This window comes from Nanorana parkeri, unplaced genomic scaffold, assembly GCF_000935625.1.
Source record: "Nanorana parkeri isolate BGI_ZX_2015 unplaced genomic scaffold, ASM93562v1 scaffold849, whole genome shotgun sequence".
Taxonomy (NCBI): Eukaryota; Metazoa; Chordata; class Amphibia; order Anura; family Dicroglossidae; genus Nanorana; species Nanorana parkeri.
The window spans coordinates 352,097-368,892 of record NW_017307117.1 but is presented as its reverse complement, the minus strand read 5'-3'; the positions used below and the strand labels follow the sequence as shown (position 1 = coordinate 368,892).

Below are 16,796 nucleotides of genomic sequence, written 5' to 3'. Positions count from 1 at the left end.
AGTTTCCCAAAACCTGGCAGACTTCCCTCAAGCATTAAAACCAATAACACAAACGTGTAGGTCTCACAGGGAATTAAAATACAAAAACTGTTATATTTTGCTCACTGATGGAAGTGAACTGGTTACAACTGTTTAGTAATCCCTATACAAAAGTTACATTTCATTTCACATGGTTTTTTAGATATGATTTTATAATCTCAACAGGTGCTGTCATGGGCATTTTTATGGGTAAACTAAAATCTGTGTGGAGAATCATGAATGTCATTTAATTGAACAGTCCACCCCAAATATTGATTCGTTCAAAAATCAATTAGATTCCATCATAAGAGACCGTAACATACAGGGGTATAGGTACACTTAAATACTAGACCACAAGTGGACTCTTATACACACATGCATGCACAAGACACACATGCACGCACAAGAGACAGGCACACACACAAAGGTTGAACTTGATGGACCTGTGTCTTTTTTCAACCTCAAATACTATGTAACTATTTAAATGGATAATTCATTACATTCATTTAGCAGACAAAGGTGTTTAAATATAACATTGCTTACAAAGCGGCCAGGCTGAAAATGCACATTTTACTTGTCACATGACAATATCAGAAAAATCAAACATTCACTACACCCATTTGGGGATGTTGCTACACAATAAAATGTTAAAAGCTACAGGCAGACAAAAAATTCATTTAGTTATTTGTATATTTAAAATGAGTCACATATTTTTAAATAAAGCTGATGTAAGTATCGAAATCTGACTTTGTATTTGCCTTGTGTAATCCTTTGTAGAGTAGGCTAGACTAGGGGATAGGGGCCAGTCAGGTGTGTTGAATGCACACGTTCTGCCAAGAAGAATGCTTAAAGAATGAGGGAGACTATAAGCAGAGGGCTGATGAGCTCATCAGTGTTCTGCTTTTCCTTCAGTGACCAGTCTTGGGCTGGGGGAAGAGAAGGGTGGGGCAGGGAAGGGGGGGCGGGGGAGAGAGGTGACCTAGCTGTATTGCTTACCTGCATTTGGAAAAAAGCCAGGTCACCAGCTTGGCTCTTTTGCCTGGCAGGACTTGTAAATCTTAAAATCTTAGGACTGGATGGGCAGAAATTCAAATCCTTTGGCAGGCAATATAAACCCATATATGTTTATTTAGAGTTCAGCTTTTCAGTGGAAACACATTGTATAACTCTGCATAAGGGCTTTTTATATTGTTTAAGGTGAAGCATAGTGACAGTTTACTGCAGCTTTAAATCCCATGTGTAACACGTGACAATTTCTAGGTACTCTTTGACAAATGTCACACACATACTGTATTTCACCCATACATTGCAAAGGAGAGGTTGCGCACCAACTGTGCACAACGCAGATCAGATATTCACTTGGAAATACCGTACATTTAAAACTGCCCCTACCATTTTGCTTCACATAAATAACCCTAATTGACCATTAAAGGGAAGTGAGATACACATGCTCTAACCTTTTTGTGGTGTTACCTGGCTGTCAGTCTGGCTGTGAAGGTCAGCTACAGTAATGGATGGTGACGAGGTGAGTACAGGGCTCTCTGCAGATGCCTGTTTGATGGAGGATGCAGGGCTGCAGCCGGAGCGTGGAGCAATCGGCGGCACCTCAGCATGAGATGTGGAGGGCTGAGGCTGTGTCTCAGTAAAGGTTACAGATCTCTTCTGATCTGCTGTAAAGAAAATAAAAGATTTAAAGTGATATGTGAGAACACAGAGATGTACAAATGACTATATCTTTTTTTTCTTTTTGGCTGTTATATGACAGGATGCTTGAATAGAGAAAAATAAGTAAATTGAAAGTAGGTGCCCAGGAGCAGGCTTCAGATGACCCCTCATGCCCAAACATCAAGGAGTACTAACACATCTATTGGATATGGTGTGTGTAAAAGCATTAGCAGGTTTTTAAAGATAAACGTTAATGGATATTTCATAGTTATGTATTTTTTGTGGGGAAAAAAGAATGTAGAAAGCCCCAAAGACCAGTGTATATCTATCACATTCCTTTTGTGTGTTTTCTCTAATATACTTAAGGCTACACTGGCATTCAATTAAGTATATACCAGTGTTTATAAGATTGGCACTGTACAAGTTGCATCCCCGGACTAAAAATAAAATCTACCACTGCCTAAAACTAGGGAGCTCTGAAATATGCCAGAAGGATAGAAATGAGAATAAACCATGCATGAGACAGAAGACTCATGCACTATTATTAAGCAACGCAGCAAACAAACACAGTTTCGATGCAGGAGGACTTTGTAGTACAAGTCCAAAGCATACATCAAATGCAACATCTGCTCTTCCAAGTCACTAACTAAAGCCATGTAAGTCCCTAACAGGGTGCCCCCAATATGTTCTCAAAAACAAACATGTTGCTCTTTTATATTTTTAGTGTGTTGTCAGCAGTCAGGCTTTTCAGCCAGCAACAGGCTCTCACAGGAGAGAGAGAGAGAAAGAGAGAGAGAGAGAGAAAGAGAGAGAGAGAGATGAGAGAGAGAGAGAGAGAGAGAGAGAGCCCCCTGAGCATTAGTCAGCTCTCATATAAAAAAAACCTGTGAACAGCTGGCACTAATTAATGAGGTCTGGCTACCAGGTAAGATGTGGACCCAAAAGCTCTACAAAGCCTCCAGACTCCAGGACCCAGAACAAAACTTATAGACTAATGTGTTTTTTCCAGGTCAGTCACAAACAACTCTACAGCCCCTTCACCATGTGTCGGTGAAAAACCTAGGTGATATATACACCATATACAAATTGCCAGCCAGACCTCACTGTGTATCCAGAATACCTCACTTTTTACCGTAGTAACAAGATCCTGTCCACACCCTGAAAGAGTTGGGGGACATGATCGTTCACCTGAAATTTTAATTGTGTATGGGCAAGCCCTGCCTCCACCTGTCTAGAGATAGGAAGTTCATTTTGATTTGATCTAATTGAACATCAATGCTGTGCATATCTATCACATTCCTTTTGTGTGTTTTCTCTAATATACTTAAGGCTACACTGGCATTCAATTAAGTATATACCATAAATAAGTAGATTGATAAGTCAAGTATTTGGAAATGGTGAATTCTTTAGTATTCTCAATGTTCCCAAAGGATGGCCCTTTTTACCTCGAATACATTCGGAACATGTAAGACAAGGATAAAAGCCCAGTCTCAAAGTGCCACTTAATGTTGTTTACTGTACCACCAATGGAGGGAGATCCGCCCCTAGCATAACCCTAAGAGTCTGGTTTCTCTGGAATGCTTGAATGGGCAGTAGCTTAAATTCAGGAATCTTCAAAAAATGCCACTTACAGTGTAAAATGGAATAGAACTCTTTATTAGAATGCAAGGTACTGACAAACAAAGGGTATCCTTTTTATATTGTTATTAGGTTTTCTTGTCCATCTTTCTCTTCATTCCTATCCCAACAAAAGACATGGATAACCTCTGACCTGTAATTTTTGATGTAATGTCTTTTCCATAACTAGACCAATTTTTTCAGTGACTTACCTTCCAACTAGAGACATCTGACTATATATGATAGACTTAAAGACAGTGGAAGTATGGAAACTCTTTAAATAAAAGCTGAGTTTGATCTGTTGGATTCACAATTAAACCTGCTTTAAATGTGGACCCAGACCCTGATGAAGTCACGTGAAACGTAGCGTACGTAGGGCGGAGCTTTCTAACATTGGAAGAGATGAGGCTGTGGACATGTGAACAGTGCAGCGGAGCAGGAGTGTGCGAGCCGGGCTCTGTTCAGTGTACTGTATTGGCTACTGTTCAAGCTTTTAAATTGTGAGTTTAAATTGTAAAGATTCCACAGTCCTTTATGGTATGCACTATGGTCTGTGCTTTCTTCCTTCTCGGAGGAGTGGCTGCTTATAACACCGGAGGAACGAGAAGTGACAGGCTGGGAGTCCCAGCCACACGTGAGAGTCCCAGCCTCAATGAAAGGGACTAGCGTGGTGAGACCTGATTAGTGGGTCTAAGGCTAAGGTGAGCTTATACCCAACCGGAGAGTGGTGACCACGGGGATCGGTGGTAGACACTGCAGGAGCACTGTGTGTTTTTTAAGAACAGAGAAACTGACAGTATTGATTTAGAAGCACAATTGACACTGGGATTAATGTAAATAAACTGGAAGCGATCTGGATGTCATATTGCTGCAATGTACACAAAAGGGAGCGATATCTTAAGTATTTTATCACTTGGACTATTACGTTCTCTTTATTGGATATTGTATGCACGGATTTGGATGCATGATTTGTTTCTGAGCACTGGATGTTGTATGTTGTTGTGAGCACAATAACATATAGTGGGGAATTTTTAACACTATATATTTATATAGTAAAGTAAACTTGTGATGTAACAGCTATGTTGGAAGAATAATTGTAATGGTTTTTATGGAAAACCAGTTCCTCAGTTTCTACAAGCTCAGCACTGGTGTTCACCGCAGGACTGTTCCTAGGGCGAGGCGACTGAGGCACTCGCCTCGGGCGCATGTGTGGGGGGCGTAGCCAGGGCTCAGCGCGGCAGGGAGAAGTGGGGCGGGACAGCCTGCAGCTTCTCCTTTGGATCCCCGCTGCTCTTCCCCCTCCTGTACTGGGAGAAGTGAAGCGCTGAAGCCGGCTTTGTCCTCAATTTCTTTTTCTATTTTAAAAGGGACCTCACCTTTCTTCCCCAGATACAAATCCTGCCGCCCTCGTAACATCTCCAAAATTTGCCCCTTCCTCACCAATGAAACCACAAAGCTGCTCATCCACTCACTTGTTATCTCTCGTCTTGACTATTGCAGCTCACTCCTCATTGGCCTACCACTACACAGACTATCCCACCTTCAGTCTATAATGAATGTTGCTGCTAGATTAATTCACCTAACCAACCGCTCAGTGTCTGCAACCCCCCTCTGTCAATCCCTGCACTGGCTTCTATCACCCTCCCCCCTCTGCCAATCCCTGCCCTGGCTTCCACTCACCCAAAGGATAAAATGCAAAATATTAACAACCACTTAGAAAGCCATACACAACTCTGCCCCCGGATATATCTCAAACCTTGTCTCAAAGTATCACCCTAACCGTCCCCTCCACTCTTCCAAAGACCTCCTGCTGTCCAGCTCCCTCGTCAACTCCTCCTATCCCACCTCAAACTAACCACACAGCCATCACATTCTCATATAATTCATCCCCACACAGTTACCTCCTCATGTATCACCTGCCCCTCCCATTTAGATTGTAAGCCCTCATGGGCAGTGCCCTCCTTACCATTTTGTCTTGAATTGTATTGTGATTGTAATGTCTTCCTTATATTGTAAGGCTTTGCGCAAACTGTTGGTGCTACATATATCTTGTATAATAATAATAATAATAAATATCAGGGGGCTGTTTAGACCCCTAATATTTCCCTGAAGCCCCCAACAGTAAAAAAATAAATAACAAAAATAATAAATAAATACATAAAAAATAAATAATAATTAAGTAATAAAAAATAAATAAGAAGTAAATAAACACATCCTTCCATTTTGTCTTGAATTGTATTGTGATTGTAATGTCTTCCTTATATTGTAAGGCTTTGCGCAAACTGTTGGTGCTATATATATCTTGTATAATAATAATAATAATAAATATGAGGGGGCTGTTTAGACCCCTATCACAGGTATTCTGTATGTACAATTACTTTTAACAATGTCATGTGGTTTCAAGTAATGGTATCATACACAATGGGAAGGATGAATTGAACTTGCCAGTTTGGATGCTGTGTCATGCGATGACCTGGCTAGTAAATTTAGAGATAAAAAGTCTGTGTGTATGGGTCCTTAGGCAGCATTTTACAAAGAAGAACAAGACAGTCATGACTGGACTGACAGAAAGGTATCAACTATGAATGATAAAATTACCTCTTTAATTGTAATATGAATTTTGGCTAGCAGGTTTACTTTGTGTTACATATATCTCACTTTAATTCCAGTCCTTGTCTCTCTTATACATGTTTCAGTGTGATAATGTTTTTAGGGACACATGATTTAGTACTGGTATAATTTTACTGTGAAAGTGATCAGAAAAACTTATCCTAACCTGCTTTTTGATCTTCTTCCCTTATCTGCTTGGCTCGGGGTTGTATGCTCCTGCGAGTTGTTGAGAGCCTAGCCCCATGGCGACTTCTTGGTTCAGTTTGCGTTTTCTGACGTGAAAGTAAAGGCCTTCGTAGCTGAACCAGGTGAGAAGGAGAGAAAGCCCCCTGTTACACCACAATACAGGGGAGATATTAACACTCAGGAAGAATCAAAGTTAATAGTGCCAACAAGGTATGGCTGGTTCAGTTAACCTCAAGCTTATTGTCTACATGGTTGCCTACAAAGTATCAAGAATAAGTTATAGACTCAGATGTGCAGTTCATAATGGTAAATGTTGCCTATACTTACAAGCATGCTTCTGTCAATAACACACATTTGTAGAGATAACAGGCCTGTGGTTCACCTCACTGTAGGTAGCAAGAAGGTGACATACTGCTCTACATGTTTAAGTAATTATATAAATAATTAGGGCTGTTCAGATACCAATTCAGATACCAGTGCCGATACTTGGCATTTTCACGAGAACTACCAGTGTTGCAGCTGTTGCAGCTGTGACTGGGCCCTGGCGCTCCACCACTGTACTGAAATCATTAGTCTTTATTGTTTTAGAAAAACTGTCACATGACAATAAACAAAAATGCATCAGTAATTGTATGTCAGTACTTGGTCTGGAAAAAATGGTATCGGTGCATCCCTAATATAAATATAAATATAACAAATCATACAATAAAACAGAGATGTACAAATCCCAGGAGCTCTGTATGCTCCTTACAAATGACAGCTGCCTCCTAACTTTTGAGTTTTTCTCTAGTCTAGTTTTGGAGCTGGAAGAGTATCTGTAATTGTACCAAGTATGGTACTTGGTTTCTGAACATCCCTATAAACAATCATTAGCAAAACTGACACAATCCTAAAAGGAGAACCGCAAGTAACTGAGCGGTTATCTATAGTCACTGAAAGAAGTGGGACTTATCATTTTGAATTCAGACCTATCAACTCCAGTGCATTGAGGAAGGATGCAGGTATTTCATCAGAAATATTCCATATCAAACCTTAACAGTCTCAGAATATCAGGCTAATATTTTACAAAGCATGCAAGGAACTTAGTTCTAAGGCAGCATTTTGGTAATATGGTTTCTATAATGCCATTTTGCTGAAATATAATGTATCATTCATAAATGTAGAATTGTAGCCAAAGGGACTAAAAAGCCATCTGCCCCAAAATATTTCCGACATCTATACAGCTATTTAAGATATATCACAGAATGAGCCAAGCAAAAAGACTACACTTTTGAAGAAAGTCAGAAACTGTAACATATCGTTACTTAATTCTACAGGATGCAGCTTTCCATGGTGGTCACTCTACTAGGCTATGCATGAATATAGTTTATTTATGAATGATGCAATTATTTCATATATGTAGCATGTGCTCTGTCAAATATGCAAAATGTGAAGATATCTTTAGAAATGTTTAGCCAATAAATACATGACAAAATAAAAATTATATATTTCTACAGCAAAATGGAATGTTTACTATGCCTGGTAGCAGACTATTAAAAATTTGGGTATGCACTTGTTCATCAAAGGGTAAAGCCCAATTCCAGGCATTTTTTTTTCAATTTTCATTTTAAATTATAATTGCTTAGCTTTGGTTGTAAAGATCACCTCCCCTCATGCGCTATAGCCCACCGACTCACCGATCTGCAATTAATGATGCCCAGTGCCACTACTTTTTGTGAGCCTAGGGCATCAAGGACATGACCACTGGGGACATCATCAAGCTGCCCTGGTCTCACAGGAGAATGCTGCTGGCCATAGCACCACTTCATTGCCTGGCATTGTTCTCTGTAGCATTCATGAGTCACGTATTGCCAGAGGAAGAAGAGGTCCAATGACATCACTTGACCATAGTAAAAAAGAGGTATGTATAAAGAATTTAAATGATAACTTAAAGTTTTATTATTAAGTCTTGTTGAAATGAATAAAAAAAGAGAAACCGATGGTCTGAAATACTTTCCTGGAAAATATGTTGCTCCAGGTTCCCTCCTGTGGAGATCACATTATCAAAAGCCTAGGTCTTTGGTCATGTGATCTCTGCTCAATAAGACTTCACAGTAATCACCAGCACACACAGGATGCAATTTCAATTCTTCTTAGACGTGTTATAATATTATACTTTGTGTGTTGGTGATTACTGTGATTCCTTGGAGTTCTGCACAGCGCCATCCATGTCCTCACTACGAGCACTGCCATCACCTCAAGGTTATAATGCCATAAAGAGTGCAGGTGACTTATGATACTACTCTGCTCAATAAGGGTATCCACTACTCTTTGCTCTAATCCCCCACTTCAGCAAAGGTCACATTACCAAAATGCCTTCGCTTTAGGGCACTGGAGGGGACCGGGATCAGCATTTTCTTCAGGAGAAAAAAAGTATTTCAGACCTTTAGGTACCATTTAATTATCCATCCCATCAAGACAGTTATCATAGCTTCATTTTAACATCACATATTGGCCCACTTTATAGCAACAACTTTTCTGCAGATTACACTTAGCCAGTGATTTACGGGTCTGACCAGTAAAGTGCATATTGATGGCATTATTATTAATACAAAAGTTATAATAGCTGATATTTTATCCTAATAAACTAGTAGTTTCAAATGTGATTTGGGCTATACTGATGAACCTCCAGCAAAATCATAGCACTAAGGGGGTTATTCATGAAGGAGCTGAAGGATCCAGCCGTAGCTTCGGCTGATCCTTCGGCCGCCGGAGCCCTTTGGTTCAGTCAAATTGAAGGGTTGCTATTCGGCTATTCACTATAGCCTGTATAGCAGCTGAAAGCAGCCGAGCGGCTTGGCCGAGCCGCAGGTATGTGCTTCGGCTCAACTGAGCCAAAGTGACAGCTGAAGCGGGGCGAACGGCCTGCTGAAGAACGGTCGTTCGTCCTGTAAATGAAAGCTGGGTGGAGCCAGCCGTGATCTCATGGCTGGCTTCGCCCAGTTGTAATGACAAAGGGTCCCCAAAAGACCTGGTTATTCATTGGCCTGGGACCTGCTAGAAGACTAGTAGACTCTAGCAGGTGTCTGCCAATGGGAAACAGTTGGGCAGAGCTAGCTGTCACTAGTTGCTCCAACCAATAGTTGTTTTTTTTTGTTATTATTATTATTTGTTTTTCTTCTTTAAAATATCTTAATTGTTTTTCATTTTCCAATTTATTTACATTTAAAAATAAATTTTTAACTCTTTTTTTAAAACTCTTCTCACTTATTTGCTATTCTGCTCAGTACCATGGAGGTACTGAGCAGAAAAGCCGGGCCAAATGCCGCTCGGTGGCATTCGGCTATTCACATACTGCCGTTCAGCCCCTATGAAAATAGGGGTGAACGACAGCGAGTGAGCTACCGGAGCTTCGGCTCCGGTAGCTCAAAGTGCAGTCCCTCTGCACTTTGGCTCAGACGGACATGCAGAGCATGTTCGGCTGACCGAAGGCAGCCGATGTACGGCTGATTTCAGCTGATGTAAGCCTGAAATCAGCCGTACTGAGCCGGAGTGAAAAGCCGAACGTCTTTCGGCTCTGTTCACTTTGGCTCGGTTATTCACTCGGCTGCCTTCGGCAGCTTAGTGATAACCCTGTAAGATTCAGAATCTGATGCAGTAAGATTATAATTATAATCAAAAGCTGGCTCTGTTTTAGAAATGTTCTGTCAATAAAGCAGAGTTGCTCTTGCTTGGAAAACCACATCAATATGTCAGCAAAATTTCTATTTTGAAAGCATAAAACGTAGCACCTGTCATATAATGATCGCTGGGAGCTGTGCACATTAATCTTTTTTTTTTTTTTTTTACATTTGAAGGGAAAAGAACCTTTGCAGTTTAATAACCAACTTGAGTTTGCATGCTGTATATTTCTTTGAATATTTTTTCTCCTGATTCCTGACCTTATACTGAGTAAAACTGCAATGCGGTATTGTAAAATTGAATTCAAATCTCTGAATGTTAAACCTAGTCTGTAGTTACATCTGGTGCTCACCACAGATAAACCTATAAAAGTAATTATAAGATCATACAGTAATCATATATATTCATGCATTCACTCTTTTTAAACAATGTTTATTTTAACATACACTTATATATCTAAAGATACCTTCACGTATAGAATATAGAGAGATGGAAATGTTAGACATTAATGTTCTGTGCTGTCCAACCATATGTTTACTCTACTCCGTCCATTGGCATCTGATCAAAGTCATGTACATGAGTTTTGAAGGCTCATGCAAGGAAGATTCATATAAGTGGTTGGATAATCAATTTAATGCATCACAACAGTATATGAAGTATGTCAACATCAACAAAAGTTAACCTTCTCTCACAAGTTCTGCAACATATATCGTTGAACACAGAAGAGGCCATTTTTAAATGACATGTTTTTATATGTGATTGTTATTAATAATATATAAATATATTTATAGAAATTATTCCCTAATCGTCAACACTGAGAAATACATACTGCATGTAGGGGCACAAAAAGGGATAGACATGGTGGTGGTTTCAGAATTATAATAATGAAACAATATTATCTTTTTATTTTTCTGAGATATAAACAAGGTGCTTCAATATATGTTTTTTTGCATATAAATATACCTTTATGTATGTAGAGTATTTATATGTTTTAAGTGGCTTTATATAATAATGTAAACAGTAGAGACATGCTCCAGTGCAAAGCAACATATCACAGGTTAGTAAGCAGTTAGAGAGTATTTTTCGTTAGATTTCTATAGTTTGGCTACTCAAAGCTGATTGCTTGCTATGAGGTATTGTACATTTTTGCACTATGCTTTCAGAGGAACTCAATAAACCGCATTTAACAGCATCTAATGAGAACCACTTGGCAATTTCCTAATGCTGTATTGTTTGTAAGCAGCTTTTTTATTATTATTATAATTGATGCAGTGTAAATGATGATGTCACTCATAGCAATCAACCAATTCTGTTTGGTTTCATTACCAAAAATGCATTTGATAACAGCTAGATGGATGTGTTCTGCATTACACATCATCACATACAGCAGAGTGCGTACAATGCATGAGCAAAAATCAAAAAGTAAGCAAAGCATTGAAGGTTTTACAGTAGACTTTAGCTTCCACATTTATTGGTGAAGCCACCAGTGAATAAACAGTCCATCAGCAAGTCTAGTTCATGAGATGTAGAACTGCAAGAACGAATGGTGGGGTTAATGACATAATGTGTCTCAATGCTGACATACAAGTAAACATGGACTTTGCAACAAACAAAGATATAATCAGGTCATTTCAATTGTTACTTTAAACAATGAGCACTATACCAATACCTTACGTGCAGGTTTGATATATAGGAAAAGCCAAACATCTTGATAAAGATTGTCCCTTTTGAGGTTGACACCAAGTAGCTGGTCATCCTCGACATGTTGTTCTTACCTGCCTCAGTCCTTTCTTTCTCCCCAATGGTGGCTGAAGGAGAAGGTTCTGGTGACCAGGTTCACTCTGCACACTTGCTACCCTGTTGAGTGTTAACAGCATTAACAGATGGAATGTTCACACATGAGGAAGACGTATGGAAGATGAACATGGAAACATATACAACATTTATCATCACTTAGTGACTGTGATCCAGTGTATGTATAACAACAGTGTCTAAGAGGAAAGTCTTTAATTAACATTACCTGTTGGCAATTTTTTAAATGTCCATGAGTCTCTACAAAGAAAATTTACCTGAGGAATTGGTTCTGCATTATGAATATTGCTCAACAATAGTTCTATTACATTACTAATTTTTTGTCCATGGTTACCAGTGTACTGCTCTGCACAAGGATAAAACATAATTCAATCATTCTACCTTTATGCAAACTCAAATCAATACATGCCTTATTCAAACATACAGTATGCTCTGTATATCAAACACAGGTAAAGAAGGTACAATACATAAATTCCAGATAACAATCAATCCACCACCTTGAAAATAATAGTAAAGAACCCCAAACAGGGTTATAATTTCTTAGCAAGTTGTGATCCCAGAAACTGCTATAGTTTCCAATGATAGTTTTCATTCCAACAACTGAATATGTTTAGTCTGAGCAATTTTTTTTGAAAATCTAATGAATTTGTATTGTAGAGAAATAGTTTGGGAGGACAAAACAGTACTTGCATCCTTGAGAGGAACATTCCTAGATCAAAGCAAATAAAATAGAACACTCTAGAAATCTATATTCTCATACAAAGCTAATATTTGTCAGCACCCCGCCATATCTGGACAGGCACTAAGCACCTATTCCACAAGCATATGATAACCAGTTTGAAATGCAATTTGTTTGCTTACTGATTAAGTAGAATGCAGTTTGGTAACCCAGAATGGGATGCCCAAATGCACCAGAGCTTTCACAGTAGATAAAACTAGTTAGATGTGTTATACTGCTTTATAATGATAACGGTGAAGCTAGCATTAACAATATAAATATACAAAATCATTAACAAAGAATGCAGACTTTCAATCAAATGACAAAGCAAAGGAGCAAGTGTATTTGAAGAAAAAAAAAATTGAATTGTTTGCTGCTCGGTAACCCTGTTCCTTCAGTCCTTCTCAATCTAGGGCTTCTTATTTGTCTCACTTTTTTACATTATAGCATACTCCGATCAGCTATAACGTTATGACCACCCGCCTAATATAGAGTAGGTCCCCTTTATGCCACCAAAACAGCCCTGATCTGTTGAGGCATGGACTCCACTAGACCTCTGAGGATATGCTGTGGTATCTGGCACTAAGCAGTCAGCAGCAGATACTTTAAGTCCTGTAAGTTGTGACGGGGGTGTCCATGGATCGGTCTTGTTTTTCTAGAACATTCCACAGATGCTTGATTGGATTAAGATCTGGAGAATTTGGAGACCAAGTCAACACCTCAAACCCATTGTTCTGTTCCTCAAACCGTTCTGGAACAAGTTCTGCAGTGTGGCAGGGTGCATTGTCCTGCTGAAAAAGGCCACTGCCATCAGGGAATACTGTTTCCATGGAGGGGTGTACTTGGTCAGCAACAATGTTTAGGTAGGTGGAACATGTCAAAGTAAGATACACATCAATTGTAGGACCCAAGATTTCCCAGCAGAACATTGCCCAAAGCATCACACTGCCTCCACTGGCTTGCCTTCTTCCCATAGCACATCCTGGTGCCATCTCTTCCCCAGGTAAGTGACACACATACACCCAGCCATCCAAATGATGTAAAAGAAAGTGTTCATCAAATCAGGCCGCCATTGCTCTGTGGTCCAGTTCTGATGTGGACATGGGTCAGCATGGGCACGCTGATCTGCCTTCAGTTACAGCAGCCCCATACGCAACAAACTGCAATTTACTTTGGATTCAGACACCTTTCTATCGGAACCAGCATTAACTTTTTCAGCAATTTGAGCTACAATCGCTGGATCGGAGCTGGATCGGACTACACAGGCCAGCCTTCACTCCCCACATGCATCAATGAGCCTTGGCCACCTATGACCCTGTTGCTGGTTTACGAGTATTCCTTCCTTGGATCACTTTTGGTAGGTTCTGGCAGTGGCATCACAAGGGGGATGCGGCCCGCAACCGGGTGAAACCATTGGAGGGGTGACACCAAAATGACCTAAGTCATTTTGGTGTCACCCCCTCTAAAAAAGTCACGCACTCGGTCATGGACCGAGAGCCCGACAGTGTCAGGAGAGAGGAGGGGACCCGGCGGCATACCTCATCCCCCTGGGTGAACGTCCCCTCCTCTCCCTGCCGGCATCCATCATCATCATGATGGCCGCCAGCAGGCATCAATTAGATAGCTGCACATGCGCACTGATGTCATCACGTACGTGTCTGGTGATGTCACGCGCACGCGAGATGACGTAATGGTGGGGTGTCACCCGATCCCCGCTCCTGGGGACGCTCCTGGGGACGCCCTTGGGGACGCCCCTGGGGACGCCCCTGGATCCTGGCCACTGCAAATTGGAAACATCCCACAGAAGCTGCAGTTTTGGGGTTGCTCTGACCTATTCATTTAGCCTTCACAATTTGGCCCTTATCAAAGTCGCTTAAATCCTCACACTTGCCCATTTTTTCTGTTTCCACTCCAGGAACAAAATGTTCACTTGCTGCCTAATATATGCCACTTCCAGGTGCCCTTGTAACAAGATAATCAATGTTATTCACTTCACCTGCCATTAGTCATATTGCTATGATTGATTGGTGTATTTAGTCCTGTCCTTCCTTCCACGTGCATATGACAGTACAGGACACTACTACCTAGAATACCAGTGCATTCATCTCCTGAACTACTCTGTGCAGCAATGAGCTTTACAATCATCTGACTATAATTAAAGCATCTACTTCAAAACAAGGTAGGTGTTTTAAAGCATATTACTGCAAGGTGTTCAGACAATGGTGAACACTTCAAAAACCAGAAATTGTTCTGAGGGAGCCCTATTTCATATGTGTTTTGAAGCACATGGTAGCAAACTGGCTACCATTTTTACGTTTATTGAGTAACCATTCATTAGACAGGATCATACCATACAACATTTTAGTAATATTATATCTTTCTGCTTTTCCACATTCAAACACATGCACAATGCACTGACATAAAACTCTGTAACAAACACAAAATATATAGTGTGAATAGTGATGCATTAACACATTTACAGCAAGAATGCAGCTTGATTTATAAATTCATGACTCCAGTGGTCTAAGTTCACACCTAGGCATTTTTGAGCAGTAAAAAAAAAGCACTGCAAAAACACCCAACACAAGAAATCGCATGATTATCAATGGCCCCTGTTCACACCTGAACAGCAAAACGCCAAACGCAGAAAAAAGTACATAAGCTTCTTTTGGCAGTTTGGAACTAATTTTTCCCCCATATACTTCGATGGAAACACCAGGAAAGGTGCGTCAATAGCATGTTGCACATTTTCATGCGTGTTTTTGCGCATTTGTATGCACTTGTATGCATTCGTGCATTGACCGAATATGATGTAAGCTGCCAGTCAAAATGCGCATCTCCATGTGGGCATGTTTACACATGTAAAAATGTGCCAAATGCGCATAAACGTGCAAAAAGAAGTTAGCTGAACCTGCGCGTACACCGGAGCAAAAACGACGCTGCCTTGGTGTGAACGGGGCCTAAAACAGCACTGGCACAGAATAAAAGTGTCTCCTGACCACTTCCTAATTGTGTGTGCGTGTGAGCTGAGTGAATTTTTGTTGCATCTAGAGCTACCGTGTTTCCCTGAAAATAAGACAGTGTCTTATTTATTTTTTTCACGAAAAAAGACACTAGGTCTTATTTTTGGGGTAGGTCTTACTTTCGGGGAAACACTTTCGGACCGGTGGAAATGTATCAAAAACATTTGCAAAGCTGTCTCGGTTGGATCCCCAGGATTATAGTTTCAGGGCTTGTAAATTAACAAAACAATGGTGCATATACTTTAGAAAACGAGAGGCAGCTTGATCTGCAATATATGTGTATCTAATGTTGACACTAATTTTCTTGATCAATATCCTTCATTGTTTCTAGTGTAAATGTACTAACAAAACATAAGCAAACAATAAAAATGTACCCATTAGCTTATTTGTGTATTGAGACATTGGTGCAGCACAGGAATTAAATAGTTTCTCAAAACCATATTGCAAAAGCAAATCAGGAAATGTTTTAACATAACAGTTCTCTAGGAAGCATTTATGATTAACACAATAAAGTTCAACAAGTAATTCTAGAAGGTATAACTCATTGGACCCAATGGGGTTGATTTAATAAAGGCAAATAGGCAGTTCACATTGCAGGATAATTTTCCCTTAGCTTAGTAAATGTAATGATAATTCACTTTGCAAAGAATACCCAATCACATGCAAGGGAAATAAACAAAACTGTATTTTTGCTTGCAACAATACCAACAAAATGGGAAAAAAAACTAAATACCTAAAAAGGAAAAGTTTTGGATGATACACTACATCTCCTCCTGCTGCTTGATGTAGATTTATTTTGAACTAAAAGAAACTCAGACTCATTTCAAACAATATTACTTAGTCATTGAGTCACTAAGGGGGTTATTCACAAAGCTGCCGAAGGCAGCCGAGTGAATAACCTAGCCCAACTAAAATGAGCCGAACGCAGTTCGGCTATGCTTTTCAACTGAATTCAGCTGTACATCAGCTGAAATCTGCCGTACATCGGCTGGCTCCGGCTACTACGGTGGGCCGAACATGCTCAACATGTTCGGCTGAGTTGAAGTGCAGAAGGCGTACGATCCAACATCTGTATTGGCTGAGCTGGAGCTCCGGCAGTTCACTTGCTGCCGTTCGCCCCTATTCTCATCGGGGCCAAACGGCAGTGAGTTAATAGCTGAATGCCGCCGAGCTAGCGAGCAGAATAGAAAAAAATGTAGACAAAAGAAAAAAAGTTTTAAAATAATTTAAATAAATGTAAAAAAAAAGAAAAATAAACAAAAAATGTACTAAAAATAATAAAATAATGTTTAAAGCAAAGAAGAAAAATTAAGCGTGGGGTCCCCTTCCCAAACAATACCAGGCACTTTAGGTCTGGTAGAAATGTTAAGATGGACCCTTATTTAAGAAAAAAAGGCGTGGGGTTCCCCCAAAAGTCATACCAGGCCCTTAAGGTCTGGTCGGAATTTTAAGGTGGAAACCCACCCCTAACCAAACACAGGGAGAAG

The 16,796-nt window shown here is 40.0% G+C and overlaps 1 protein-coding gene across 1 annotated transcript in view; it reads right to left on the bottom strand.

Moving 5' to 3' along the window:
- Positions 1-16,796, bottom strand: part of UNC80 (unc-80 homolog, NALCN activator) — a 140,888-nt gene that overhangs the window by 8,956 nt on the left and 115,136 nt on the right. Inside the window, exons 60-62 of the mRNA XM_018565464.1 lie at positions 11,532-11,613; positions 6,077-6,209; positions 1,492-1,688 (exon numbers count right to left, since the gene is read on the bottom strand). Of these exons, the coding sequence (XP_018420966.1) occupies positions 1,492-1,688; positions 6,077-6,209; positions 11,532-11,613 (412 nt within the window). The remainder of the gene's footprint in view (positions 1-1,491; positions 1,689-6,076; positions 6,210-11,531; positions 11,614-16,796) is intronic.